The sequence below is a fragment of the Amphiprion ocellaris genome, chromosome 17 (assembly GCF_022539595.1).
Source record: "Amphiprion ocellaris isolate individual 3 ecotype Okinawa chromosome 17, ASM2253959v1, whole genome shotgun sequence".
In the NCBI taxonomy this organism is placed as follows: Eukaryota; Metazoa; Chordata; class Actinopteri; family Pomacentridae; genus Amphiprion; species Amphiprion ocellaris.
Window position 1 is genome coordinate 13957471 of NC_072782.1, and position 27793 is coordinate 13985263.

General features: G+C 41.3%; 1 protein-coding gene across 1 annotated transcript in view; it reads left to right on the plus strand.

The window, feature by feature from the left end:
* The window catches only part of col27a1a (collagen, type XXVII, alpha 1a), a 77145-nt gene that overhangs the window by 16838 nt on the left and 32514 nt on the right, over positions 1 to 27793 (plus strand). The window contains exons 5-13 of the mRNA XM_023272217.3: positions 4917 to 4970; positions 8065 to 8118; positions 8264 to 8317; positions 17693 to 17737; positions 20783 to 20836; positions 21303 to 21347; positions 22515 to 22568; positions 23321 to 23365; positions 27384 to 27437. Coding sequence (XP_023127985.2) covers positions 4917 to 4970; positions 8065 to 8118; positions 8264 to 8317; positions 17693 to 17737; positions 20783 to 20836; positions 21303 to 21347; positions 22515 to 22568; positions 23321 to 23365; positions 27384 to 27437 — 459 coding nt within the window. The remainder of the gene's footprint in view (positions 1 to 4916; positions 4971 to 8064; positions 8119 to 8263; positions 8318 to 17692; positions 17738 to 20782; positions 20837 to 21302; positions 21348 to 22514; positions 22569 to 23320; positions 23366 to 27383; positions 27438 to 27793) is intronic.

The window sequence follows — 27793 nt, forward strand, 5'->3', positions numbered from 1 at the left end:
ACTGACAGAACTGCTAGTATGACTGTAGACTTGTTTTTTTCTGTATTACAGACTGGATAAGCCTTTAACTCCTTGTTTTATGATGTTAATTACAAGGCCTACATTACAAGCCAGCAACTCATGCTGTCTAGACCATAGATTCATTTAAATGCATCAAAAATGAAGGACTGATGTTTTACCAACTTCATACATTGCATATATGAATGTATATGGATTAATATTCATGTTTTTTAAGCTGTGCTTAGTGTTTGTGTCTGAGAGACTCTTAAACTAAAGTCTCTGTGATCCCCCACCACTATAGATGTATAAGGAGGTCTTTGTATGGCTCTAATTAAAGCTATTTAAGCCCATTCAGCACCTCCCATCTCGTCTCTAGTAGCAGTTCCACAACATCAGTCCCACTTAAGTGTATTTCCTAGGATACAAACCATGCTTACCAGGAATAAAACTATGATTGGGCTTAAAAATCAAAACAATGAGCTGTGTCAACTCCGTCAAACCAAGTATGTTTCTAAGTGGAAATATTTTTGAATAACCCTGCAGTTTTTTTCCAAAAACATTTGAGGAAAGTTGCAAAGAAAGCTGCAAAAGACTCAAGTCTGTTAAGTGAAATTCCTCTGTTTAGGGTCAGCAAGCAATGGATATGAGTACTGAATCAAACTGATCATTTCTTTACACATAAAGCGGAAAATCAGCCACAACAAAATGGCTAAAGCAATAAATATGCACTGCAGTGTAATCCTTCAGCTTTAGCTAGACTGGACTGGTTCGTACATTTCAACTCTAACTTTTTAAGGCTTCAGTGTCTGTGTCAGACCGTATTCATCAGCAGTATGTATCGACCAATCACCTCAGACTGATTTACATCCTGGTGGCTCAGACATGGCCTTTGTCAGCCACAGCAAACCAGCTGTTGAACTGCCTGCGGCATTGTCAGTGGAAGTGGTCGGTTTGCAAAGTGCAAACAATGAAAACAAGCCTTTTCAATAAAAAAGCACTTGTAAAGGCCATCAGTTTTGATGCCGCTTTAACAGGGGTCACATGCAAACAGTGTGTGACTCTGACCTCGCAGTCGTTTTGTTTAACGCGCACACTGGCACACATCGGCGCTCACACCGGAGTGAATACTGGCCGCAGCACTAATCCCACACTGTGCAGGGCAGACATATGTGGCTGTGTTTATGACCTGCATATATAAAGAGTGAGACAGATTATGGAGCTTTCCTGTAAACAAAAGCATTTATCAAGTCTAATTGCTGCTGCCATGTGTATGTGCAAACACGGAGGTACACACTTATTTACGCACATGCAAACACGCACTCCATGCAAACACATGCTGTGCAAACTCTGCCGTCTCGGCCAGATGAGCGTGTGGTTTCAATTTGGGAGAAGAAATGCACTTGTTGATTGGTGAACTAATTAACTCCAAATCTGAATTTATGCTGCAGGCAGGCTGCTGCGGCTGCAGGCTCGCAGGTGGTGAAGCGTGATTTGATCATCTTCTTCGAAGTGAAGAAATAGTTTCCGCTAACAGCTGAAGAGAGAGCAGCCCCGCCAGTTTTTTTGCATGACCCTCTGTAGCCTCGGATTACTGGAAGTCTGTATGATGACACACAGAGCACCATTGAGCCAAGAAGCACCACCCGTGAACCTTGACCTCTGATCCCACACATGTGAGTGTGAGATGCCGTTACTATGGCAACGGATGTCAGTACAGACGCTTTTTTCTAGGTGTCCATGAATAGTCGGACCGCGCTTTTTCCAGTCTGTTTGCGGGCGTATAATGGCAACGTGGTAGACGGGTGCGAGAGGAAACGTGGATTCACCCCGTGAGAGCACAGGCCTACATCTATCTGTGTTCGTCTGAAGCATGCTGGGTCAAAAGGGTCTTTGTCTGAGCGAAAAAAGTCTCTGTCACCCATCTTTCCTCGTGCTTCCCCTCCAAACCACTCCTCTGTCACTAAACAAATTTCCCCCACCTTGCTTCACCTGCACGAACTCACATCCCACATGGCCATATAGAAACCCAGAAAACTGTGGCTATAAAGAACTTTTAAATGTGTAAATGTGCTGAGCCCTGCTGAGAGCAGCTTGTTGGGCCGTTTTGGTAGCACAAGGAGGCAGATCAGCTTCTTAAGGGTCTTTAGATCCCTGGAGTAAATTGTGTGTATGGGTCTCTGGAATATTACAGTAATAAACTCAGACTGTAAAAAATCACAGACCATGTTCTTATTCACTATTTCTCCAATCCCCTTTGGGCACTTTAATGCATTTTTTAATACAAGACTTTAAAAGTTCTGGCATAAAGTTTGCTCGAGGTTTCTGTCGTAATTTTCAAACTTGTCATTGCCGTTATGAGCTATTACTGTTATTGTTCTAAATGCCTAAATAATACTTTGGATTACTTACCATTTCTTTTTTCACGTACTCTGGGCAATGCATGATGTATTTAGCACTAAAAACGTTGGCATGAAGCAACTCACTCACCCCGTCTGCGTCTGTTAAAATGAAGTTTTACTGTAATTTGTGTGACATTGTCCTGCAAATTCCACTCGTTTCAGTCAGTACTGGAAAGACACACTGTTGGGATTTTAACAAACAGTGAAATATTTTTCCTGATTCCTTTGAGGCAAAGTTTAAGTTTTGTAAGTGTGTGTGTGTGTGTGTGTGTGTGTGTGTGTGTGTGTGTGTGTGTGTGTGTGTGTGTGTGTGTGTGTGTGTGTGTGTGTGTGTGTGTGTGTGTGTGTGTGTGTGTGTGTGTGTGTTAGCAGACTGGGATCTTTAATTATGAAGACATCCAGCGGTTTCACATGCTCTCTTGATCTAATGTTAGTTAATCAGACATTACCCCATCAGCTCTCATTTGGCACAGCATCATACAGAATGTCTTTTATCTTTAATACGGTGACTGTATATACATTTAAATTGACTTTTACGAGCTGGTGTTGAAAGTCAGACTATGTTTACAGCTTAGTCCATTAAAAGGGCTCGTCTAAAATATTCTGTGTGGGAATGTAGCCTTGGAGTGATGTCACGCATCCAGATTTTAATGCACATGCAGTATATCTTGGCTTTAAGTTGCACATGTGGAAATTTTGTAGATTCAAGCATATATTTATACATAGCAGAGCATGTTGCCATGCGATGAAACATTAGGATCTATTATTTGTTTAGATTTTTAGATTTTTGTCTCGTATGAAATGCACAGAGCTAGCGGCATTTTGACCACAGGAACCACAGTAACGCCCTGCGTCGCTGTACAGAGGATGGCGGTTTTTTATGTGATAGCCCTCAGCTTGTGGGCGCTCCACCCTGGTCTTCTCTAATTAGACACCTGTTGTGAGAGAAAGGGACACGACATGGAGGCAAGAGCACAGTACCAAATGTTTGGTGCCAGCCTGTGCCTACTAGCGTACTGCCCAACCTGTGGTAAACCACTGGGTTAATTTTGAAGCATGTAATTCAAACATGTCTAGTTTGTTTAAGTTTATTTAGGGCACAACAGTGTCCCTTAACACTGTATGGACAGCTCTCGAGGAACACCAGCTGCATGCGAACCGAAGTGGGAGGAAACGATGCAGGCTCTTCAAAATTAACAACCCTTGGAATGAATATGTCTTGAATGTAAACCATGAAAAAACAGATTTCATCAGACCCGTTTCCTTACCATCAGTCTGTTTGGGAATCCTGACTGTTCTGTGACTCAAACAAGAGATAACACCTCAGCTTAGTCATGTCCTGTTCCTTCATGAGAAGCTCTGTGAATCAGACATGACGGTCATCAAAGCAGCCTTTGACAGGAAAAGCAGTTACAGAAAAAGGGGTTTATGCTGTGATGTCTGCACTCGACCAGTGCGTCTGTTTTTGAACTTTGCTCGAAGGACTTTTTTGTGGAGCTGTATAACCCAACCCAAATCCCAGAGTGCTTCCCCTCCGCCTCCTCCGTGGGATAATAGAGAGTTGTCTGTCTGGACATCGGTAGATGTTGGCTTTTGATGCTACAGACCAGATCACTAACATAAGGGCCTCCTGATTTGTTTTGACTCACCTCAACGAAAATCACTGACCCAGCTCTTACAGCAGTCTTGGCTCTTTTTCCACCCTTCCCGACTCTTTCAACCCCTTGACCCAGGACGGCTGGTTGGTGAGGGGCCCAGGGGTGCCACACCACGTGGAGGGCAGGAGTGAGGTCAGAGATCTGCAGGGAAAAAGTCACTCAGAGGAAGAGAAGGCAGACAGACAGATAAATGAATGACAGAGACGTAGCAGCCCCCTCTTAGCTTCTGTCTGTAGGCTGTAACTCAAACCAAAGAAAAATCGGTGTATATTCACTCCCTGGCTTCTAGAGTTGTTCTGCTAAACCTTCCCAAGGGTCCTGCTGGACAGAGTTGGATAGTTCACATTACCAATATGCTGCCACTGTCGATCTCGCTTTGTTTTTGTTCATTTCCTCAGCAGCTGCCAATGCGGACAGAAAGGCACACCAGCGGAGGAATTCAAAATGTTATGATACGGGATGATCTGCATTACTCATTAGGATGCCTGGCAAATGTGTGTTTGTTTGCGTGTGTGTGTGTCAGGGGGGTGGAGTGGTGGTGGAGTGTGGGGCAACAGGGGGCAGGAAAACCACATCCATATGGTGAAGCAGCTCCAGAGAGACCCATTTTCCATAAGCGTCTACCCCCAACACCAACCCCAAGTACCTCCCCACCACACACACACAACCACACACAGCTGATGTGTAGGAAAATAGGTTAAAAAAGCATGAAGGCTGAGGTTCTCCAGACAGTCTTTGCCCCCCTTTGCTCTGGTTGCAAACCCGCAGCCTGCATCAGCTCCATCCCAATATGAAGATTGATTGAGAGCTCGATCACCTTTTGCTTATGTTTCTCTTATTTTTTCTGGCTTTTCCACAGGGCGCCCCCGGTCCCCATGGAAACCCTGGCCGACCTGGTCCACCCGGGCTCAAGGTACAGGTCTTAGTCTAACTCATGATCACAAGCTGGCCTTTCTTTTTATGCCAAGAGCCCAGAAGCTGTGTTGTTTTTTCCACATGAAACAGTTACATGATTATGCACTTGCTTCATTCTGCTAATTTAATAAGCAGTTTAAGATCTTCTCTGGTCCCTAATGTGAATGATAATCCTATGAGGACATGTTAGTTTTCAGTTTTTCTATATCAGCTGGAATCCATAAAGAGCAGCAAGGGCAATGGGGTTTTATGGCCAAAGAGTCGGGGCCATCTAAGTTCACAGCAGGGCTGCTATACCTGAAGCACTACAAACACCACAGAGCTTAATGCTGAGCAAACATATCACTTAAACATGTGTGCTACAGAGATCAGTGTTAGGATCCCCATCTGTGTAAGGTTTTTAAAGCGTTCCTAGAGATATTGGCTCCTGGTATTTACAAAATATTCTCCAATATATGTGTATGATTATATAAATTCCTGCACTGAAACTCCTGTGAAAAATGAATGAGTCTGCGCTTCCACTGCAGCCCGAGCAGGCAGAGAAAAACTGGTTGACACCAGTGGGGTTGAAGTGATTTATCAGAGCTCAAGGGAAAGACATTAGGAGTCGGAAAGTGAGAACTCCAAATAAATCTGTCCAGTTTTAACATGTGAACAGGAGATGACCCTGCCCAAGACAAATTCTCCGTTCCCCCATGTGATTGTCTGGACTGATGTATGCCTTAGCAAACACCCTTGACCTCTGACACTGTGTGCTTGGAGTACAGAGTGAGGCGCAGTACCTGTGTTTAAAGAGCATTATAAAAATGCCTTACATAAATGACAACCAAGGTCACAGTGCCCACCCCCAGCACCAGAGCTCTGACCTCCACTAGTCCCACAGGGCCTGTGCTAGTCGTTGTCTCTGCATGTGATTTTTATATTATTATGTCTCTTTTACATTCTGCTCTTTTTGTTCAACTTTCTTTCCATTGTGTTTCCCTTATTTTCTGCTTTTAGCTGTTATTTACTTGGGAGAAACACTTATTCACTTTCTAATTTAGAGTTAAATGACAACATCAATACCGCTCTAAAGTCCATGCAATAAATATTCAGCACCACCAACAGCTGGTTAGCTTTGCTGAGCATAATGACTGGAAACATGGGTGGATTCTGTTACCTTTGGACAGCACCAGCTGGTAATAGATCAGCTCCTTCCTCTCCAGTCTTTAAGCTAAGCTAACTCTCTGCTCTCTGTAGCACCATATTTAACATGCAGACATGAGTGTGGTATTCATTTTTCTAATGTTGACAAGAAAGTAAATGTACAAAATGTTAAATTATTCCTCCAAAATAGTGAAAGGATCATCATGGGATCTTATTTCCAGCAAGATAAAGTTCTTCAAAGTATCGTATATTAGGTTTTTGACACTTTCTCATTTTCTCTATTGTACAGCATTTTTTGTCAAAATTCTAGTTTAGTGAATAAATGTAAAATCACTGTCATGTCAACAAAAAATATCTGTGGCATCTGCAATACCTTTTGGCCTACAGGCCATACATAGTTTGCTGGCACAATCACCAGTATTCACTTTTCAAAAAAAAATTTGTTTATGGGCATTTGTTGCTCCTTTTTACTCATTTTTCAATGCAACATAAAGTTCTGCACATCTATGGAATTAGTAGAACTATGACTAAAAGTAGAGAAACTCAAAAATGTCTACTGTGCAGTATGACATAGTTATAATGCTATAAACCATAAAAAACACACACACAGAAGTTGAATAGTTATTTGTTTAGCAAAAATGTAAAAATCCTGAAATAAACATGTACAAAATGTATTTATGCTAGGAAAAATTGTGGTTTTCCGTGCCATAGATATTTTACTGCTTGTATACTGAATTTGTATCTATGCTGTATCTAACCTGGGGGGTAGTTCCACCTTGTTCACTTAAACAGTATCTGAATTTTTGTGACCTGGCTGTTGGTCACATCAGAGTCACTAATGGCTGCACAGTTGTGCCAGTAGGTGCAGAATTTTAAGCTTTTTCACATGATCTAATCAGTGCACATGGTTGAATTTTATTGGACAATTTTAATGAAGTGACTTTGATTAAATATCTCAATTTAAAGCCTAGATTTGGTTGCATTTATTGACAGAATGGCATGTCACAGCCGAATAGTTCAAAAACAATTGTGAGTAAGTTGATTTATTTTTACAGTTTTTGGTACATTATGTAACTTTGCAGATTTTTAAAAAGGTGAAATGCAAACCTGCTGGTGGGTTTAGGAGTTCAGGGGCATAAAGGAATAGTTCAACATTTTAAGAAATACACTTACTGCATCAGCTGCGGAGAGTTCAGTAAGAAGGACTTCAGTGTAACAGCTGAGTGAAAAGACTGAACGGAAATGTAAACAGCCGGGTTCTGTCCAAAGTTAAGAAAGCACCTCTTAATCTCACTATATAACAGGTTGTAAACAAGCATGAGGGAATACAAAGATGTGATCATCAGTAAAGATTTAAAATCCTGCCTCAGTGAATAGACACTTCAGTAAAGTGTAGGCAGACTGGTGCAGAGCAGCTTCTTCTACCTGGTGAGTGTGTTGAAAGAAAAATGATGAAGCGTTTGATGTCTCAGGGTGCACTGAAATCTTTGCTCTTTCATCATTAATAAATGAAACAAAGTTGTAAAAGGCAGGGGTCCGAAGGGGAGAGAGAGGGAGTCAGCACTCAGGGTAATTTCCGATCCATAGCTTTGATGTGCTGAAGCCTTATTATTGTTACCTGCTGACAATGAAGCCTGGTGTATGTGACTGGAGGGCCTCATTAAGAAAAGCATCTGTTAAAGTGAATTTATCAGTCACAGGACAACTAATTTCAGTTTCCTTTGTGACTTTTTGACCTTTTTTTTTTTTAAAATAGTATCTGATTTATAAAAACAAAGTTTTTACAGCCTGAACCTTGTTCTCGATCCAGATGAAGTGTGTTGGCCAGAGAAATTACTTCATTAGTGATGATTATGACTCAGATGCTGTCAGAGATTGAAATCAGTGAATGAGTTGAGTATTTTTCACCCATACAGAGTCGCCCTTTGTGTTTGTCTTTCTCTCAGGGGAAAAAAGGAGACCCTGGCATGTCACCTGGCTCTGCACCTAAAGGAGAGAAGGTATTAAATCCCTCCTTTCCTTATATGCTACATTATTTTCTAACGATGTCCTGTTTGGCGAGCGCTGAGCACATTTATGATTGCTTCTTGTGCAAATTGACATTCTTCCATTCTTGCCTTTTGACATTCTTGCTTTGTGTTCCAGGGAGACTCAGGGATTATTGGCCCGGTTGGACTGACTGGCCAAGAGGGTCGAAAGGTAAGATTCGGGTCCCTGTAGAGTTTCTCAAAAACCCTTTCACCAAGTTGATTTCAGTGAAATTGAATCTGCTGCTATTTAATGTAGCAGGTGATCTTGTCAGTAGAAATCCTGGTCATATCTTCACTCTTTGAACAGTGAGGCCCTTGAACTGTTTAGGAAAGGCAATGCATGAGTCATTGTCACCATTTCATCACCTTTGTGTACTTGTATTGTGCCTGTGTGGTGTTGTTTGTGTGTAACCTGCTCATCTTCGCAAAGATCTGTCCTTGTCTCCTCCTTCCTAATTTTCTCCATCTTTCTTTTTCCTTTTGTGCTGTGCTCACCATTTCTTCCATATGTTTTCTGGATCCTGCACAGAGGGGTCTTAGTGTTGGCAGGAAGGATGTTATAGGAGATGAATGGGGAGGTTTTTGTCTATAGGGGTATAACGGATGGGGATCATGCACTCAAACACAAAATTACCACTGCCTTAGATGTTACTTAAGACACTGTTTGAGTGATTCATGAGTGTAAGGAAGAAAAGGTGAGGCAGAGCTTCTGGTAGACAGGATTGCAACAAGCACCAGCTGAGAGTAAGCGCAAGGGGAAAGTCTGAGTTATGTATGTGTCTGTGTTGCTAACTGTGTGAATGCATTCCTGTGTGCGAACATAAAACAGACATCAAAAATATAGCACCGATTGTTTGTTCCCTGAGGGTATTTCATCAGTCAGTGGTTATGTAGAAAATTTGCAGTGTAGCTTAGCATATTTGAAAAAATCATCACCTGAATACCACGTTACAGTTAGATATGCATGCTTGCTAGCTAGCAGAGGGAGAGAATAAGCTTCAAGCTGTGAGAAATGTAAAAAATGGTTGAGATAGTCAGACGAAAGCACTGAATACATATTTAAATCGTCGACAACAACCTCTGAAGCTGACATGGCAGTGCCAAAAACTGCAGTTCCTCAAATGGCCACTTGAGGTTGGCTCCAAAAGTGAGTCAATCCCTATAGACCTCCATACTAAAATGGTCAGCTTTCACAGCAAAAAAACAGAAAAATGCTTACAGGCTGGTACAAAAGCTGATTTTGGTCTCTATAGCAAACTTCCTCTTTCATGACAACGATAGGGGGTTTGAGTTTTAGATAACTGACCTGATTAAATTGTATTAAAGATTCAAATTATTTATAGTTATGAGCAGAGCCACTGTGAGATATAGGATAGTCCTTGGCATAGGGATGGTTTGCCTCAGCTCCACTCAAATTTAACCTCTCTGCTCATTTTTGGATTAGCCAGGATTTAGGTGGAGTTAGGCACTGCCAAGATGGTGATAGGCGGTGCCACCACACTGACCCTGCAATCTGCATCAAACACTTTTTCTTTTTTACTTTTAGCATGCTCTGCAGCTGCCCTTACAGAGTATGTACTGTTGCATGCAGTATATATACAACTGGGAGTTTTGTGATAATATTGCACCCTCAACTTTGATATCGGTCATAGTCTGTAGTGCGAAATGAGCTGTCATCTGTCTGTGCTTCATCATCACCACGTATTTCACTTATCTTTTGCTGCACAGAGCATTGTGGGTCAGAATGTTGTACTGTATTTGATATACTATGGATTGGGACACACACATTTTTTCAGGCACATCATATGGTAGTATAGATATCGAAACCTTCAAAACTACTCCCAGAAAACCTATAGGTGACATCACAGAGGATTTTTCTGTCTTTTTATAGTGAGTGGTTAAAACTGATAAGTAGCATGTAAATAGTTGAAAGAGATCTCTGGAGAATAAGTGAATGATTGAAATAGATAAGTTACAGATGGGTAGCTGATCAGTAGCTACATGTGTAATACTGTTGAAAAAAAAAGCTGAAAGTCATTGCTAAATGGTTGATGTAAGACTTCTTCCACTGCAGGTGCTAGTGGGGCAAATGCAATTTAGAAAACCAACGCAAACATTCAATTTTCTATGAAGCATTATTACTCAATACAATAGTGTTGAAATCCAACAAAACTCAATCAAGAGAAATGGATTAATTCGGAGCGTGACTTGTGTCAGTAAAAGTCAGTCAAACGATTCAAGTCAAGCAATTACAGTCACATTGGTCTAGATTCTTCATGAGTCTTGTGAGCTCATCAGGTCTCCACTAAAATAATCCAATTCTCCTTTTCCCAAACGAACAGTTGTAAACACATGTCTGAAGATAGCAAAGAGGATTCCATTATCAGCTTCCACTTGCATTTAGTATCTAATACAGTTGAGTACAGTTCAAGTAAAGTAGATGAATTATTTGAGTAATTGAATATAGCAGGTAGACTGTATGCATTTCAGGAGAGGTGTAAAGCTTCTGGGTGTATTTGCTTTCTTTCCAGAGTCACAGAGCTCTGAGTGTCAGACTGACGTTGGACGGCTACAGCTCAACATATGGCTTTTGTTAGGAGTCTGCTTTTCTGTGCGTGTTGTGTGTGTCTATGTCAATTTGTATGTCTCTGCCTCTCTCTTTTACACACACTCATCCAGCATGGAAAAAAACATAAAGCTGCTGGAAAACATTCACAGAGACTCCTTTCAAACTAAATGGCAGTGATTTGAAGGCCTCTCAGCAAGTTAGGCAGTGACCTACGAATCAGAGTGGCTGGTGACAGCTGACTGACCTCTTATGCAATTCAAATTAGGCAAAATGATTGTTTACCATAAGGAAAAGATCATCTGGTGAAAGTAAGCATGCCTACTCTTTACCCTCAGCAGCTTTTTCTACCTGTCTACACTGTGATGTGCAGCAGCTCAGCAAATTGTCTTAATAAACCCCAAAGGGCACATTATAACCCCTACTTATCAGAATGACATCATAGCCTTTTGTCTGGGGAGCCATTTCCATAGCAACTTCATCAACAGACACAGACTGACATCATCAGAGAAGGCTTCAGGTATTGGTCATTTAACCACAGACATGATGACTGTAAAGGAAACTTGTTAAATTAACCACAAGGAGTTGACTTCCTTTCCGTACACAAACACCAAGAAGCTTATTAACCCTTTTTTCATTACACAAAAAGAGCACAATAAACTGTTGTAGTCCTCAACAACTCAGTTACACTGTAGCTTTTAATAAATCTCCGTCCTCCATGCACTTCTTTGACAGATGTGTGAGTCAGTCTCCAAACTGTCTCAAACAGGCTTTGTTCTGTTCATGTTCAGTCCGCTCAGGTGGAAAGTCCCAGGCGTGTTCTTCCCTCACGCAGGTCTCCACTGAGACATCGATGCCCGGTGCAACGTCAGTGCAACGTTGAAAAGAAATAATGACTTTTATTGACATTGCATTTCACTCCTTGGCCACCCTGAAACATGTGCTGTTTCTTCCTCTTCGTACCTCTCTGGCCGTTTGACTTGCTCCATCTCGTTTGCTTGGATTTCTGTGGTTTAGGAAAACGGGACAACAGCAGCTTTTCCTCTGTTCTGCTCTGTATTTTTCCCCTCCACCTTCTACGCCTGTCTCACTCACACACCCAAACACACATGCAAATATACGTGCTCTAAATCAGCGTTAGCTTGACGTTTCGACCGGGAATTCTTGAATTTTGGCTGCCGGTTTTCCATGGAAAACTTTAATGGAAAAAACAGTGGTGCTTTAAATGTGTGATAGTAGAGTGTGATTTTACACTGCAAGAGAAGCCAAGCATGTTCCGCTCTGTACAACGTTTGTTCTACCAAGCAGACGCTGAATGGCTTTTCAGCATGTGAGACAGGGTCAGGGAGAGGGGACATACAGCAGGCCAAACCTCAACTACAAGGCTGCATTACAAGCCACACATCTCACCTTACTGCCTCCGTCCCTCTGTGTCTGTTCCTTCTGCTCGTTGCTCTGCTTCTTCTCACGTTTTGTTTGTTTTCTCTGCATCTGTCTTTTACACTGTCTGTGGTTTTTCCGTCTGAAAGCCAAGACATACTGTCCAGTGGCTTTGTACATTTTATTTGCTAAGTTTGAAATACCCGTCCTTACATCAGAGGTGCTGATCTGAAGTGCAGACCTCCAACACTTAACCATCAGAGTGGGATCAACCTTCTCATCTCACTCTTGGCTATAAATCAGATGTTCAATATTTCCTGAAATGTCAAGCTATTCAGCTAAAAAAAACACTTTCTTTCTCTGTTTCCCCCATGTGTAGCACTATTGAGACACAGAATTAAACTTCCAACCACCTGGAATGCAAGAACATGTTTGTAATAACTTTTATTTTACACTGAGCAAGTTTGCAACTGTAAAGTCCTAGATTTAACAAGTAAATGTAAACATATAATGTTGTACACTTTAGTTTTGGTCTTGCTTTGAGAGATAACATTGGACTTTTTCTTGATCCTTGATATGGGTCAGATGTAGATGCCGTAGTTGCTGTGGATGTCATCAACAGAGTGTAAGTTAAAGCTAGAGTAGGCGGTATTCTTTGGGATGTTTTTTGGCAAATCCCTCCACAGATGCCTGCATGCAGCCCAAATTTGTGTCTGCATGGCAACTGTGCTACAGTTGCAATAATGTACATGCTGAGCAGTACGGTGAAAAGCATGTAAACAGCAATCTATCGCACGTGTGTGGAAGTGAGTCCTCCAAGCAGACACCAAACAGACGAGAAAGTAGTATAATAACCACAATTACACGTCTGTGGTGTTCTCAGCTGTTCATCACATCTACAAGGGGAGAACAATGAAGGCTTGAAGAGCACAGTGGGCAGAGGATGTGGTGGTGCCATGAGATAAACAGAAGACTTTCACTCAGGAAAGAAGGGTTTGAAACCTATATGAAGCCACAAGTTTAGGGTCACTTTTAGATTATTTATTCGAAGCATGTGCCCATGATCGTCTGGTGGGAAGTGCTTAGTAAAGAGAGGGGAGACAGAAGAGCTGCAGTGGAAGGGCAGTATTTTCAAATCGTGGTGTTTTTGTTTGTTTGTTTTTGCCTTTTCAAGATTTCTTCCTACTGCAATTTTAAAGCTAATAATTCCCAACTTCAACATAGCTATCATGGATATGATAATAAGCACCACAATGCGTGCATTTAAGAAATTATCTATTCGAAAATGTTGTTATTAGGCCAAAGATGTGCACAGTCAGGCGTTATTAAGCCAAAAATACTCACATAAAGTGTCAGTATGAAGTCAGACAGTGGAAAACTAATCTGTAAACGCTCACATGGTTAGTATGCAGTATTTTGGGAGAATATGGCTGTCTTGAGACACATTATGTTGAGTCCTTGTCCATAAGAACTCTACCTGCACATGTGTTTTTCCCATTAGTGCCATACAAACGTGTGTAAGGTGCTCTGGCACGGCGAAGTTTCCACACACGGCACTGTGCTCACAATAAAAATGTACATGTGTGTACATAAATGTACTATAAATTAATCCCCATCCTGGATAGTTCCATGGCTGTTTCCTCTCAGATTAGATTTTATACAGATGATTTTCCTTTCAAGCAAAGTCCAAACCACAGTTCTCCTAACAAGAGCATCCTATGAACACGAAGCACAACGATATATTGTAATATCCCTGCAGGGGCTAGATGTTGTATTAATCATACTCCTTTCCTTTATTTCTGCATGACCGTTTATTGTATGACATTAATCTGTCTGAAGCTCCAGCAGACCTTTTCCAAAAATGAGCTCTCTCCATTTAGCTCCTGCTTGATGTTTAAACTAACAAATCCACATGCTCATCATCATTGCAATTACAGGAGAATTCAAATCAACCATCATTTTCTGTCCATGTTTCACAAGTAGTACAACAAATCATTCCTCTGTCTACCAGTAGAAGTAGTTAAATAGCGATACTGCATGCAAACAAACATGCTGTTGAAATTGCGGTTCAGACGGAGATCAGATGAGGAACCTTTGTCCACTGGTTAGATCATATTGTCCAGTTACGTTAATGCAGATGTTTGTTTCATCTGTCCCTGCCAGACATCTGCGTGAAGCGTTTATGTGCTGCTGTACATGCAACGCATGCATGGAGCCAGACGATTATTCTGAGCAATCATCTGGCTCCATGCTGTATGTAGATTTTGGAGGTGGAAAGATGAAAGCAGAGATTAATGAGGTGAGCGGTATATTTCTGCTACCAGGGTGCTGTCCAGTGGAGGCAGACAGTGGAAGACACATGACTTGTGGTTTGAAAGACATGAGGCCTGTGCTTATTTGAACACCCACAAAGTTAACTGTGCACAGAACAAGTCAGATGAACGACATGTCATCAGCAGACACAATGTGTCTTTTATTTTGCTTCTGCCAACATGCGCTTAGCGTTCCCTGGGGCGCTCCCTGGCTTTAGTGGGGTAGGAGGGGTGGCGCTTATAGGGTGCTACAGGGGAGCTGTTGTAAATGAAACGCGTTCTAGTGGGTTTATCTGATTGAACACACATGCTCATTAAACAAGTGGTACTGTAAACACAGGCAGACCGGTGGGAATGGCCGCTCTCATTAGCAAGCTTGTAATGAGTGAGATAAGGATCTGAGATGGTCCAGCTGAGGTTGAGAGGCTACGGTTAATACCCTGGACCCACAGCGAGTGTATGTGTGTGTGTGTGTGTGCTTGTGTGGCTGGTGCACCTCACAGCACAGTGTGGGAATTCTAAGCCACTACACATGTTTGTACTATAAGTAAGCCATGTAATAAGATGGGGTATAATGATGTATATGTATCTTTGTGTGTGAATGTGCACGTGTGCTGCTCTGCTGACATATGTGTGTTTGTACCCTTAAGAAAGTCATTAGGTCTGTTCTGAAAACATGTGTTGGGTCAAGAAGTGGTTGGAAATAATTAATTTTTAGGGGAAAAAAATCAAACCAGTGGCTGAGTTCCATATAAACAGACCACCATCAGACAAATGTGGGTGACCTTCAAACAAACACAAATACATCAGCAAATTATTACAATATCCAATCATCATAACGCTACAATTCACAGATGGAAATTTTTGTAGACACAGGCGCCATGTGTCTGCAAGTGCAACCGTCCCTGCTCTCTCCACAGCACTGCTTACCAATAGGCCTTTCACAGAAATATGGAAAGGACACACACATTTCTGCTTGTGGTGTTGTGATGTGGCAGCGGCCTGTCAGCACTTGCTGACATCTCTATTTGTTTTACGTGTGTTAGTCACGTATTTTCATCCCGAAGGCCAAGCATCTCCGCCTACTGGTCTCTTGATGATGTGCACCAGATGATGTGAGGCGATAGCAAGATTCAGAAGTTCTCCAAAATAAAGTTTAGACGCAGAAGGAGAGAGAGATTCAATGTTTAAGGATTAGGTCTGTGATGAAACAAAAATACAGAAGGAAATATAGTTTATTTTAATTATAACTGTGATGAAGGTCCTCTTCATTACTCATGTGAATAAGGGAAACACATCCCATTGATTTGCTAATTTATGAACATTGTAAGCAGGAAGAACTAACTCCACAAACACAGGGATCGAATGGGTTTTATTGTTTTCCATTTTTCTATTAATGGGCACGTTGGTTTGGCAGACTTGGTGAAGCCAACAGACATTTTTAATTTTGTTTTTGCACAACTAACAGTTCAGAGTTTCAGATTTAGACTGACTGTATGAATTCCCAGCCTTTCACAAGTTCTTTTTGTGATGATATTTTCTATAAGCGATGCAGATTCTCAGCTGAAGTTATGCATTTTGTCAGTAATGCCACTGAATGAAGCTGTACAGTTACAGTAGGAAGTCTGTATGCATCGTGTAAGTGCCAAATGGAGATACAGAAAATGCATAAATATGTTTATTTATTATGGTTTGCTACCAAGTCCCTTTTATACTGTTGGTGCTGCACTAGTAGAGTAGAGATTAGTAAATATACGCAATAACTGTGTGCAATGTGCAATAACTGTTTCAACCTCATCCTCATGGAAATAGTCTTCTTAAAAAAAACATCTTCTGTGTATATAACGTTCTCTGCGTTTTTGCACTGTGTGTTTCTAATTTATTCTGTACTGCCTTTATACCTTTTTTCTCCTTGGAGCTGCTGTAACAGTGAACTTTCCCCACTGTCAGATCAAAAAAGCTTATCTTATCTTATCTTATCTTATCTTATCTTATCTTATCTTATCTTATCTTATCTTATCTTATCTTATCTTATCTTATCTTATCTTATCTTATCTTATCTTATCTTATCTTATCTTATCAGTCTATGGGTATTTATTACAGAGAATATTTGATCGCTAACATTAATTAAATTTTTTTTTGTCGAAACTAAACTAATTTCCACATATCCTTCATCCTAGGACAGTGTCAGACTTAAATGTCATGTCATGTTAGTTTTTAACAAAGAAACTTTACAATCATCATACACTTTATCTCCACTTGGGGATTTAGGTTCTGTTTAGCCAGCTGACACAAAGAAAGCCTGGCTAAGTTAATCTTGCTTCGCAGTACACCTCTCTGGTCTGTCTGCACCTCATCTTGGCCTCAAGCCTCCTGCTTAAATCCAGCTGCTACTGGCTGTCAATAACATTGTCTAACTCACTGGCTAACAATAACATTCCTAAAAATGCATTGTTGACACAGTTGCTGTACCTATTAAAGGTTTATTGCTCAAGATGACAGTTTTAAATGCTGGTGTGAGGCTTTAAGCCAGTGAGAGTGATCAGGTAGCATAATGGTAAGAGGGATGCTGCGTTCACTGCTCCTGTGGCATTTAGAGAACAGAGCTTAAGGATAGTTTACAGGAACGCTGGGAGTCTTGGCTCGGTGCTCTGGAGCTGTGGTTTAGGAAAACGGGACAACAGGAGTCTTTCCTTTCTTCTGCCGTCTGTTTTTACTTTGTTTTTTCCCTCTTTCCCTTTTGGTCTCTCTTGCTCGCTCACTCTATCAAACTGTGGTCTGGGAAGTCATGTCTTCCCACCTTTGATTTAGTTTTTCTCCACTCACTGTTGGGGGTCTGTGCTGCTGAAGTCAGCAGAACTGGAGAAAAGCACTATGTCAAGCAGTCTTTAATGTTGCTGTCTGCCCTGCATGCAGTGGGAGGGACCTGATATCTGACTCAAACAGGAAGGCATTTATATCCTCAACATGCCATGATCCTGGCACAGGCTCCCCAGCACCATAACTCTGTGAACACAGTCAGTGGAAAGTCTGATCCTCTGACAGAAGGACAGATTGATTCCTTGCATATGGCACTGAATTTGTCTCTTGGTGCTGTTAGCATTAACATGCATATTTGACTGTGCAGAAAACTCCACTTGTAATTTCCACACACTGAGGAGGATCCTATCCTGTGTTTGTCACATTCTTCCACAGCTGTCAAGTCTTTCAGAGTTTGTTTGCTTTCTTTCACCTTTTCATTGTCTGTCATTTTATCCTCACTTATGTCTCATTTTTGTTTCTGCAGGGACAGAAAGGTTACCCTGGTCCACCTGGACTCCCTGGAGAGCCTGTAAGTATCTTGCTGCACTTGGTAGAGACTCTGTAAACTGTGCTCCCTTATGTTTCTCCTGTTCTTTATGTTCCACGAATCTCACACTTACAAAAAGCACTCATTTCTACATCTTGCAACTCATGCCAAGATAACATGTTAGTCTTGAATGTTTTAAAATTCCTCCAAGCTTAAGCTCTTTGTTTTTTTCCTCCAGCTGCACATCCCATCACCTGTACTTCGTGTGTTTGTCTTCATTAGTATCTTACTAGTGTTGTCAACCTTATTATGTCTAATTCTTCGTTCTCACTTCATTCTTTAAGAGCTCTATCGTCATCCATTCTCAGGTTGTTTAACCTTTCCATCGGTGTGTATGTGTGCATGCCTGCAGGGCAGCCAGATTAGATTAGTCTGTTATGAAGCACTGGTGAGGACAGACATCTGGCCAAAGCCCTGTGTTACAGCGATGCTCTCCAGGATATCAGAAAGTGATGCCAAAGAGAGAGAGAAAATAGAGAGAAGAGAAACAAGAACAAGCCAACTAGGCCAACAGTGACACACTCATGGCTGTTACACTGCAGCTTTGGTGAACGTTTCCCTTTGTCTGTGTTTCTTTGTCTGGACCTGTCGCTGCCTGTTGCCTTTCGATGTTCGGTCTCTCTTACAGAGTGGTAAACTGATCTGATGTTCCTCTTAAGAATGTGTTTATTTTCTGTTATATTCCCGCCGTCTTTTATCTTTTCGTTTTTCTTTAAACTGAGGAAATCTGCTCTATGGGCTCTTTCACTCATTGCCAAATGGGAGGAGACATTGCTCTGGATGTTTAATCCAGCCCCAGACTATTTTAAGTATGGAGGATCCAGCCTTGTATTCAGAGCTATTTCCAGTCGCGTTGGGTTCTACTACTGTTTGTGTTCAGGAAAGACCTTAGTCATGACAGTGGAGTGGAACACACAGTTCAAAGTGTGTCCCCATCCTCAGGATGACATCATCAGCTCAGGGAGTTCCCTCACTGCTCATCACAGAGAATCAAGGACTTTTTCTCGCTCACTGTTGTGTCCTCCCATTCTGTCCATCCACAAACGCCCCCCTGTTTCCCACAGAGCTGCTGCTGCTGCTGATGATGATCGTCACAGCTCTGGCCTGGACTCTTCATCACCACAGCACCAGCGACTGAGTAATAAGAACAACTGTTTGGCAGCTATTGGGAGTGAAGGCCAGCTGGTGTGCATAAAGCGCTGATGACTCTTTGTTACTGTAATACACCACAGTCCATGTTCAGAGCCCCTCCTCGCTGCTGGCCAGTTAAAGGTCCAAACCACACTTAGTCAGATTCTTGTCTGGTTTTAACTGGCAGCATTATGCACTATATTTATCCAAGAGAGGGGAATGGCAAAGCAGTGCACAGGGCTGCACGTCCAGAGTGTGTCAAAGGAAGTTATACATGGCCACTTGTGCTCTGTGAGTTTGGGACACAACCTGCTTCTGTATGTGTGTTATGCTTTCTGACAGTCGTATATACACATGTACAAACCAAACCTGTAATTAACGTCTATGGTCTGTACACAGACCACATCTAAAAGTTGTGGAGGAAAGAAAAACTTCTGGGAGTCCAGTATCCAACAGATAGTCTATAGTCAGCAGGAATGGGTCATATGAGGGTTGGAATGTAACAAGGTACATTTAAGGTACCCATTTAGGGTATGTGTACCTCACTGGAATATTTATATGTATTCACGGAATTGCTCCTCATCCCAATATAAGAGTATTTTACAAAGTGTTGTTCTAAATTTAAATACCCAGTATATTTTTCACTTTATCTTTACTTTAAAGTGACTCACCTTGACTAACTACAGCAGTAAAATGTAAATCATAAATATCAGTAAGGATAATATTATGTATATTATTTTAAAGACCATTTTGAGTACTTTAAAACTACACTTTACTGATAATATACTATAATAATAATATAACATGCTATACTTGTACCTAAGCAACATTTGCAACACAGTACTTTGATCTGCATTTTAGTGTTTAAACATTTGTTGAAAAGACGTGTATATATTGTCAAAGCTAAGGGCCTTTTACCAAAACTACAGTAACCAACTGTCAGCAGTATCAGACCCTGAAACATGAGCCCATCCCCAGTGATAACATGTCCCCATTTCCCCTCTATGGTATATTAATCATACTTATACTACTGGTGAAATGGATATGCAACTTTACACTGTAATACTGATACATGGTGATCGCAGATGAAATATAGATTAACTGAAAAAAATAACAATTGTGAAGAATGTGAACATAAAATTTGACAAATGTATTATTTTTCCTTCTTTTTATGTTTTGGGTCACCAGACCCACACGCATATGTGGCCCTGATAGAATATGCTTTAGAATTCATATTCAGTTATGTTCCATTCATATGGCAATATATATATATGTGTGTGTGTGTGCGTGCGTGCGTGCGTGCGTGTGTGTGTGTGTAATATTAATCTACTTTTTTGCTTTATCTATCCTCATGTTGTGCACATCTACAACTGTGCATAGGCTGTGTCTATGGTGCCATGTTTAACTGTCATATACCAAACTTATAAACCAGTCCTACATATTGAATTGAAATGTTTTCTTGACTTATGATCTAATGCAATCAGAGATATTACATCTAGATAGCTGTGAACATGAATGGTGCAGCAAAATGTCTGACAGTTAACACATGTATATTGTCTAATGGCACACAGTATATTTGTGCACCTCGAACACTAGAAAAACAAGCAAACAAGCTCAGTGCTAATAAAATTATACATACAGATTTGTATGATGATGGTAGTGCAACAGGTAACTGTACCTGCACTCTCAGGTCCACTTTGATGGAAAGCAAACACATCCATGTTCTCATACTTGGCTCATTTCGCTGCATTTCCTCCACTCTGCTCTGCCTCTACCTCTCTCATACTGTTCAGAATGACCTGCCTGTGTGTTGGTGTTACCGTAATTTTGATCAGCCACCCTCTCCCTCACCCTCTCACTTCTCTCTCCCTCTCTGTGTCTCTTTCTTCCCTGCAGGGAGAGCAAGGTCCAGTCGGAAGCCCAGGTGCCAAAGGTTATCCTGGCAGGCAGGTGCAGTAAATCCTCTGCTGTGACTGGTACAGTTGTAGTCAGGGCCATAGTAAGGGCACAGGGCCAAGTGGAATTGGGTTATGCTGAACAGATGATTTAAATATATTTGGGTAAATACTGTACAGAGAGGCTGGAATATTTTACGACTAAACTTTGACATCACAAGCTACACCCTCAGATTTAATTCTGATGCTCCGTTGGAGTCTTGATCACATAGCTAGACTTGTATTACAGCATTTTGCACAGGGGTCTTGCTGTTATGTCAATTTGTTCTATGGAGGGTCGGTGGTGTTTTTGAACTGTATCAGGATTTTAAGACACATGTCTGTACTGCATCATGGTATTTACATATTATGTAAGTAGTAGACTTGGCTTGACATGGCCAAATAATTTAGATATACTCAGCATTGTTGCTCTAGTGACAATGCTGAGCTGTTAAAATAAAGCTCCTGTCTTTGGTTTTCAGGGTTTACCAGGGCCTATAGGACCAGTAGGGCCTAAAGGCGTTCGGGTAAGGACACTCAGCTTCTTTCTATCAAATGCGCTGCTCAAATTTGACTTTATCAGTGTAAATGACTATCATTAGTGCTTTGACAGGATCACTGAATATGCTTATAGGCAAGGCTGTCAACCTGACAGCTTACTGACACTTTTTACCTCCCATTATTTATCAAAAAATGCTCTAACTCTGCGTTTAAACACACAGAAAGTTATTTAATCAGGGGTCTCGCACTAATTTGTTGCAGTAAACCTGGTGTTGCATGACAGCATGTGTGTATACTTTGAACTTCCAGATGCATGCATGTATGAAAGCATGCGTGTACTTAAGTGCACCAGCATCCACCTCTGCACACATGAAGACATTCATACACACCCACCCAGTGTGTGCCACTATTAATAGTATGCTAAACATCGGAGCCTTTACTTATAATGTAAACGTTGTGTTACTGTACACAGACACTTACTGAAAGACTGGCTGTTGATAAGCCTCTGCATGCAAACACACACCCTTTAGGTACACAAACAAAGAAACACATGCTTCACGGACACAAAGTGATTTTTATGTTGCGTTCCAATAAAGGTTCTTTATCAGCTCTCCTTGGCTGTTCCAAAGCCTCCCCTGCCCCCACTGGCTGGAATTTCCTGTTTAAGCTCCGTATGAGGCCCTGCTGTCTTAAGAAGGCATTCTAGTCCCCTCTCTCTCGCGCTGAGCCACCTTTCTACATGTTCTGCCCTCTCTTTTTGCAGCATATTCCGTAATGTGTGAACTTGCTCAACTCACGCTCGCCTGTAACTAGCATCTCAACTGTTCCTCTGGTGTTCAACTGTGGTGTTTGTGCTTGTTTTCCTCTGTGTGTGTCTCCACTGTACTGACAGCCCAGTGTGATGTCCTGGCTATCTTCAGAGATCCCTGGCGTGAGGGTATGTGCCCTTGGACTACATCGTGGAAGCCAGCACCATGCAGTCCATGGGCATATACACTTGCCTCATGGCTTGGTTCTTCATGGAAGCCCATCATAATCCATGCTGGACCGTCGGCCACTGAAACCCAGCCCTAGAACCGATGGAAGTCACCGTTCTTACTACTGCTTTTATTCCACCCAAATACTCACATTGGTATCCCTCCTCTCTCCTCCTTCTCCTGTCATTCTCCCTCCTCACCTCTCCTCTCCTGCAGGGTTTCATTGGAATCCCTGGCCTTTTTGGCCTGCCTGGGCCTGATGGCGAAAGAGTGAGTTCTTTTCAAATCTATATTTCTCACCAGCACAGCCAAAAACTGCGAACCATGTGCACTCACCAAGTGAAGCCAGCTAATGGCCCTATGAGATGACAGTAATGTCTCTCCTGCCGTTTCACTCAGCTGTCTTGTTGTTGTTATAATGTGAGAAACAGTCCCAGCTGTCCGAGATGCTGCTGTATTAAGCTGTGGGAGTGTTGATGACTCATATGATAAAAGCCCCCCTCTTTGAGCCTTTGAACGGCCTGAACTCATCAAGGCCTCCTCCTTTTGTACCGCCTCTAAAACATGCAGTGATTAGCCTACTTATGACATGCTCCAGGGGGTTGCGTCAGCGCTGTGCAGGCTGTAATCGTGACCCCTCCATTGCCAGCCAGCAAGATGGTTCATACCTTTAGCCGCACACACAACAGACAGTGTCCGACCCTCTAGTCCCAGGAGAAACCTGTGTTTATTCAACACATGCATGTACGAAATGAAGGCCTGAATCCCTCATAACAAGCTGGAAGAATGTTAGATAGGCTGCAGTCACATCTGTTGAAGCAGGACATGAGAGAGGCTTACAGCTATGGCTTTTTAATTGTGTGTTTTGGGCTTGGATCAGTTATGCCTAAGAGTGTTATGTTTTGGTTTTGATATGGTTTGTACATAATGTCTGACTTTCTCTTTCTTCTTTGTTTTTCTGTCTTCTTTGCCCTTTTCTGCTCTGTTTTTCTATTCTGTTCTCTTTCTGTTTGGATTTTCAGGGCATCCCCGGTGAACCAGGGAAGAGGGGCAAGATGGGTAGGCCGGTAAAGTTTTGTCTCAACATACTTTACAGATAATCTTCTTGATGTGTGATGAATTGTGCTGAACCTGTTGACTTGAATGTGTCATGTGTTATTAGTGACTTTTGATTACTGACTTTGGAAAATGAAGACACACGTCAAACAACGTTTAAATCAATATATTACTTTATTGTTTTCATTAAACATTTGATCATAACTTTTTAAGGCTGCACGCTCAGCTCCCCACTCCAGTGAGGCAATGAAATCAATTTTTGCTGAAGTTATATAAAATTCCTTTATTTGGGTCATATTGCAGGCTTTTGGTGCAAACACTCCAACACCTACACATGTGAAAATTTATAAGGTCTGCATTTACGTCATTGTTTGAGCCAGCTCAGTATTTCCATGGCTGTTGGAAGGGTTAACTGCAGCTTCAATACAGTGGAGTCCCACCAGCCGCATGTCGGGGTCTTGGATGCAACAAGAAAAAGGCTTTTGTTGGAGTGAAGGGCTTTTGGTCCCCCCCAGCATGGAGCCAAGCCATTTGGAGGAAGCCGTCGGTTCTGTTGTGTGTGTCAGATAGTGTTCAAAGTCAGTTTGACAGTGTTTAAGAAAGAGTGTGTAACCCTGAAAACACACTGCTGAGATCATTCTGCAGCTGTTGCTTATTGGTTTTTCAGTAAATAAGGCATTTATAGGCCAAAACGTCTGCACACACGCAAGCCAGTGTCCGCTCAGTGTGAGGCTTTCAGAAGAGAAGCTTATTCTGTAATTAGGCGAATGTTTAGGAAGTAGATGTGGACACACATTCACCATTTGTGGGGCTTTTTTGAATTTGATATATATTGTGGGCGTGTGTGGGTTCTCCTCACTTCAAAAAAGCTGCCTTATAAGACTCCTGAGAAGTTTTAAAGATGCTTTTCTGCCATGAAAACCTGAAGGTTATTTCACAGTTTTGGCTCAGGACATATAAAATGAAAGTGCTGTCATCGCATTTCGGTCTTTTCGTTCTGCATGATTTTTTATGATGGCAGCAGCTCTGCTTCAAAAGACAGAAAGGAAAACAATGCTACCATGTCTGCATAACATTATTTATGCATATTTGTACTCAACAGTATTATCTTGGAAAAGATAGTAAGCAGAGAAGTCCTGAAATTTTGATGAGGACACCCGACTAGGAAAACAGATCATTGTCTACTGATTTCTGAGCTCTTGTACGGAAAATGGAAAGCTAGGTCACTTGACAGGATGATCCCTGAGAGATCATCCTTTGGCTCCCTGATGGAGGACAAAGAAGAGAAGAAACACACGAACCAGAGCCAGACATTTTAATGGCCATAACCACAGCACTCTGTCGAGGAAACACACACACAGACGCACAATCTCCCAAAATGTGACGAGGGAGTAGATTCACCTAAAACAGAACAAAAAGTTCCAAACTGTATTTGCGAACAGTTCCTCATTTAGACTTTTGTGCTTTTATTTGTTTGGCTTTGGTTGACTTTATCAGACTCATCAGTTACAGTTCCTGCACATCAAACTGTTGTCAGATAGTGAGTACTACTGTTGTTTGATTTGAAGCTGAAGCTGATGAAAAGGGTTGTCTGACTTCATGTAAAAGTTAGGATACACTAAAACCTAATGTGACTCTCCTCAAAGACTGTTTAAGTACTTGGCAAAGCTGCGTTTCCCACATTTGTCCTTAGTTTGTACAGCAGCAGTGACATCTGTATGATTCATCTTTTGGGTCACTGTCATGCTTCATAGATTTTCTTCCTACAACGTGCACAATTTCTTATAACCATAAAGCAGATTCATGAATCGCATTGATCTTATTTTAATGTGTTTTTTGGGGCATTTTAAATCTCCTCCAGAAGCCGAACGGGGACAGAAAAGAGCTGTTTCTCACACTGTACAATTGCAACATTTAGTTTTGGTATAATTGCCTCACTGGTCTGATGGGATGGATTGATAGGTGAACATTTACATAACATCAGTCACAGGGATTTATTATTGTTTGAATATGAGGTTGAAATGACAAAATTGTCCCGGACTGACTCTCCACAAAAAATAAACTACAGGCTCAAATACAAAGAGTTACATTTAGTCAGCAGATTGTACGTCTAAGTTGAGTCACAGATTAAAATAAATATACATGCTGCATATCTAAATCATCGCTGCCCTTACAAAAATAACTGACATTTTGTGGAGGTAACGGTAATGAGCATTTTGAAACAATACACTGAGGCCAGAATAGCAGCACCCAGCCATTATGAGTGTGTCTCAATGGTCTCGGTTTAAAGTGCATTGGCCCTCGTGCTTTCTGCAAATGTGGTTTCTCTTTGCTGCACCACCAACTGTTAGCATAGCTCAGATTAGCTTGTCGTTTAGTGCTAAATGGACAGAATAATTACTTGGCTCTTGCTCTCTCTTGTTGCATTTAGAAAGTGTGCTCAGTCTAAGTAGAGCAGCTGGCTGCCCACACCCTACAGCTGATAGATTTAATGCTTTTAATGGGGTCATTATGCTCTTATTTTGTACATATTTTAAATTACTATATGCTTAACATTACATTTGACTCTGAAATTATTTTAATTGCCCTGCTATTACAGTAGTAGAACTCCTGGTTGTGTAGCAGTCAGCAGTATCTGTGAGAATGCTTTCTGTGAAATTGACTCGGTGGTAAAGACGTAATGATTTTATTCTACATTTGCACTGATGGTTCTGAAGGACTGTAACCTAAACACACTCTTCTCCAATGCAAATATTGTTATTGCAGCAGTATTTTCACAATAAATGCAATTACTATTACATTTAAAAATGTCTGCTGTAGATTAAAGAAGCTGTAACCAAAATATTTTCATATCACCAACGACTTGTGGTGATGAACCCCAAGAGAATTATTACCCATTTGCAGGTCACCTCAGCTGTACAGAGTTTATCACCATCTTTCAACTCATTCTTTTGGGTATGCAGTCTGCAGCTTTACTATTTTGGTTATCTCACAGTGTCGTGCAGCAGCAGTCAGTTGTTGTCAGAGAATAGATTCTAATAAGTGCCTGTACAAACCTTAAATTAGCAAACAAAAACGCCTGATATTTTGTTCAGGAGAACCAAAAACAGAACAAAAAAGAAAGTTGACCCTCTGAACCCCAAGCAGTTTCAGGCCATGTTTTACTCCTGGCACATTTTTATTCACTGTGGGCTCATTTTACTGCAGTATAAAGTATTGCAGAACTATGGAAACAGTACAACCGTGGCTATAAGTAGAGATAATTCAGGAATGCATTTTCTGCAGTATAACAATATAATATAATGCCACTAATCCTATTCATAAAAAACAAGAAAAAACTGAAGTAAAAAAACTTAAATTTAATTTCTTTAAATATTTTCGACTTTTCCAATTACCCACGGATGTAACCAATACTGGAAAAGATGGTGACTCTATGTACTGCGGATATTTTATTGCTTTTTCAAAAAATTGTTTTCACATTTGTTCCCTAACACGTCCTGCAGTTCAGTCTAGTTCAGGCCAAAAACAGTTGGTAACAGTCTTTTTTTTTTTGATTGCACTGAGGAGCAAGAATCTTTTTATTGTTACTGCAATGTGTTAATTTGTGTCACATTTTTAAGCTGCACCTGTACAATAGAGTGATTTTGATGTAGTATCATAATTTTTTGGTTTGGCTAATTTTCAGAGCTGGACATCAGTTCAAATACCATTGGAAAGTTGATAAACCAAGATTCTTTGTATTGTTAGAGTTTAATACTGATAAATGGTGTCACTCTGGCAATTTATATTTAGGCTAACGTGCCTTTTAAACCTGCCGACGAGTTTTGGGTTTCAGAGGGTTGAACTAATGTTGTTTCATAAATGTCTGTCCAACATCAAAAAAATGTTGCATTTCCAACTTTCTTCTGCCCCCATGTGGCAAAAAAAATCAGTTGTTACAGCTGTAATAGAGCAGACCTGCAAAAAAAATATAGTGGATATCTGAGATTGTGGGCAGCCAAACATAAAAGTTTGTCTCTCTGTTCTCAGGGGTTTCCAGGGGACTTTGGGGAAAGAGGACCACCTGGACCAGATGGAGAGCCAGTATGTTACACACTCTGTTACTCACACACCTAAATACAAAACCAATCCACATGCCCACACACACAAACACAGAGCAGTGGTTTCACACACACATGCACTCACAAAGCCCCCTGGTGTTTTAGTGCTGTGACTTTTTGCCAACGCCGGTGGTTAAATCATCTGGCAGTCCAGCAGTTTGCCTCTTTTTTGTGTGTGTGTGTTTTTGAAGTTGCTCTGGACACACTTCACTACTTGTATTCAATTTCATCCCATGCGTTCCACTGTTGTAGATATTTTCCTTGGCACTCATTTTCAAAAACCTGTAGCATTGGTGGGGCGGCAAGTTTCAAATGCAACCTTTTCCGTTCAGCGCTGTA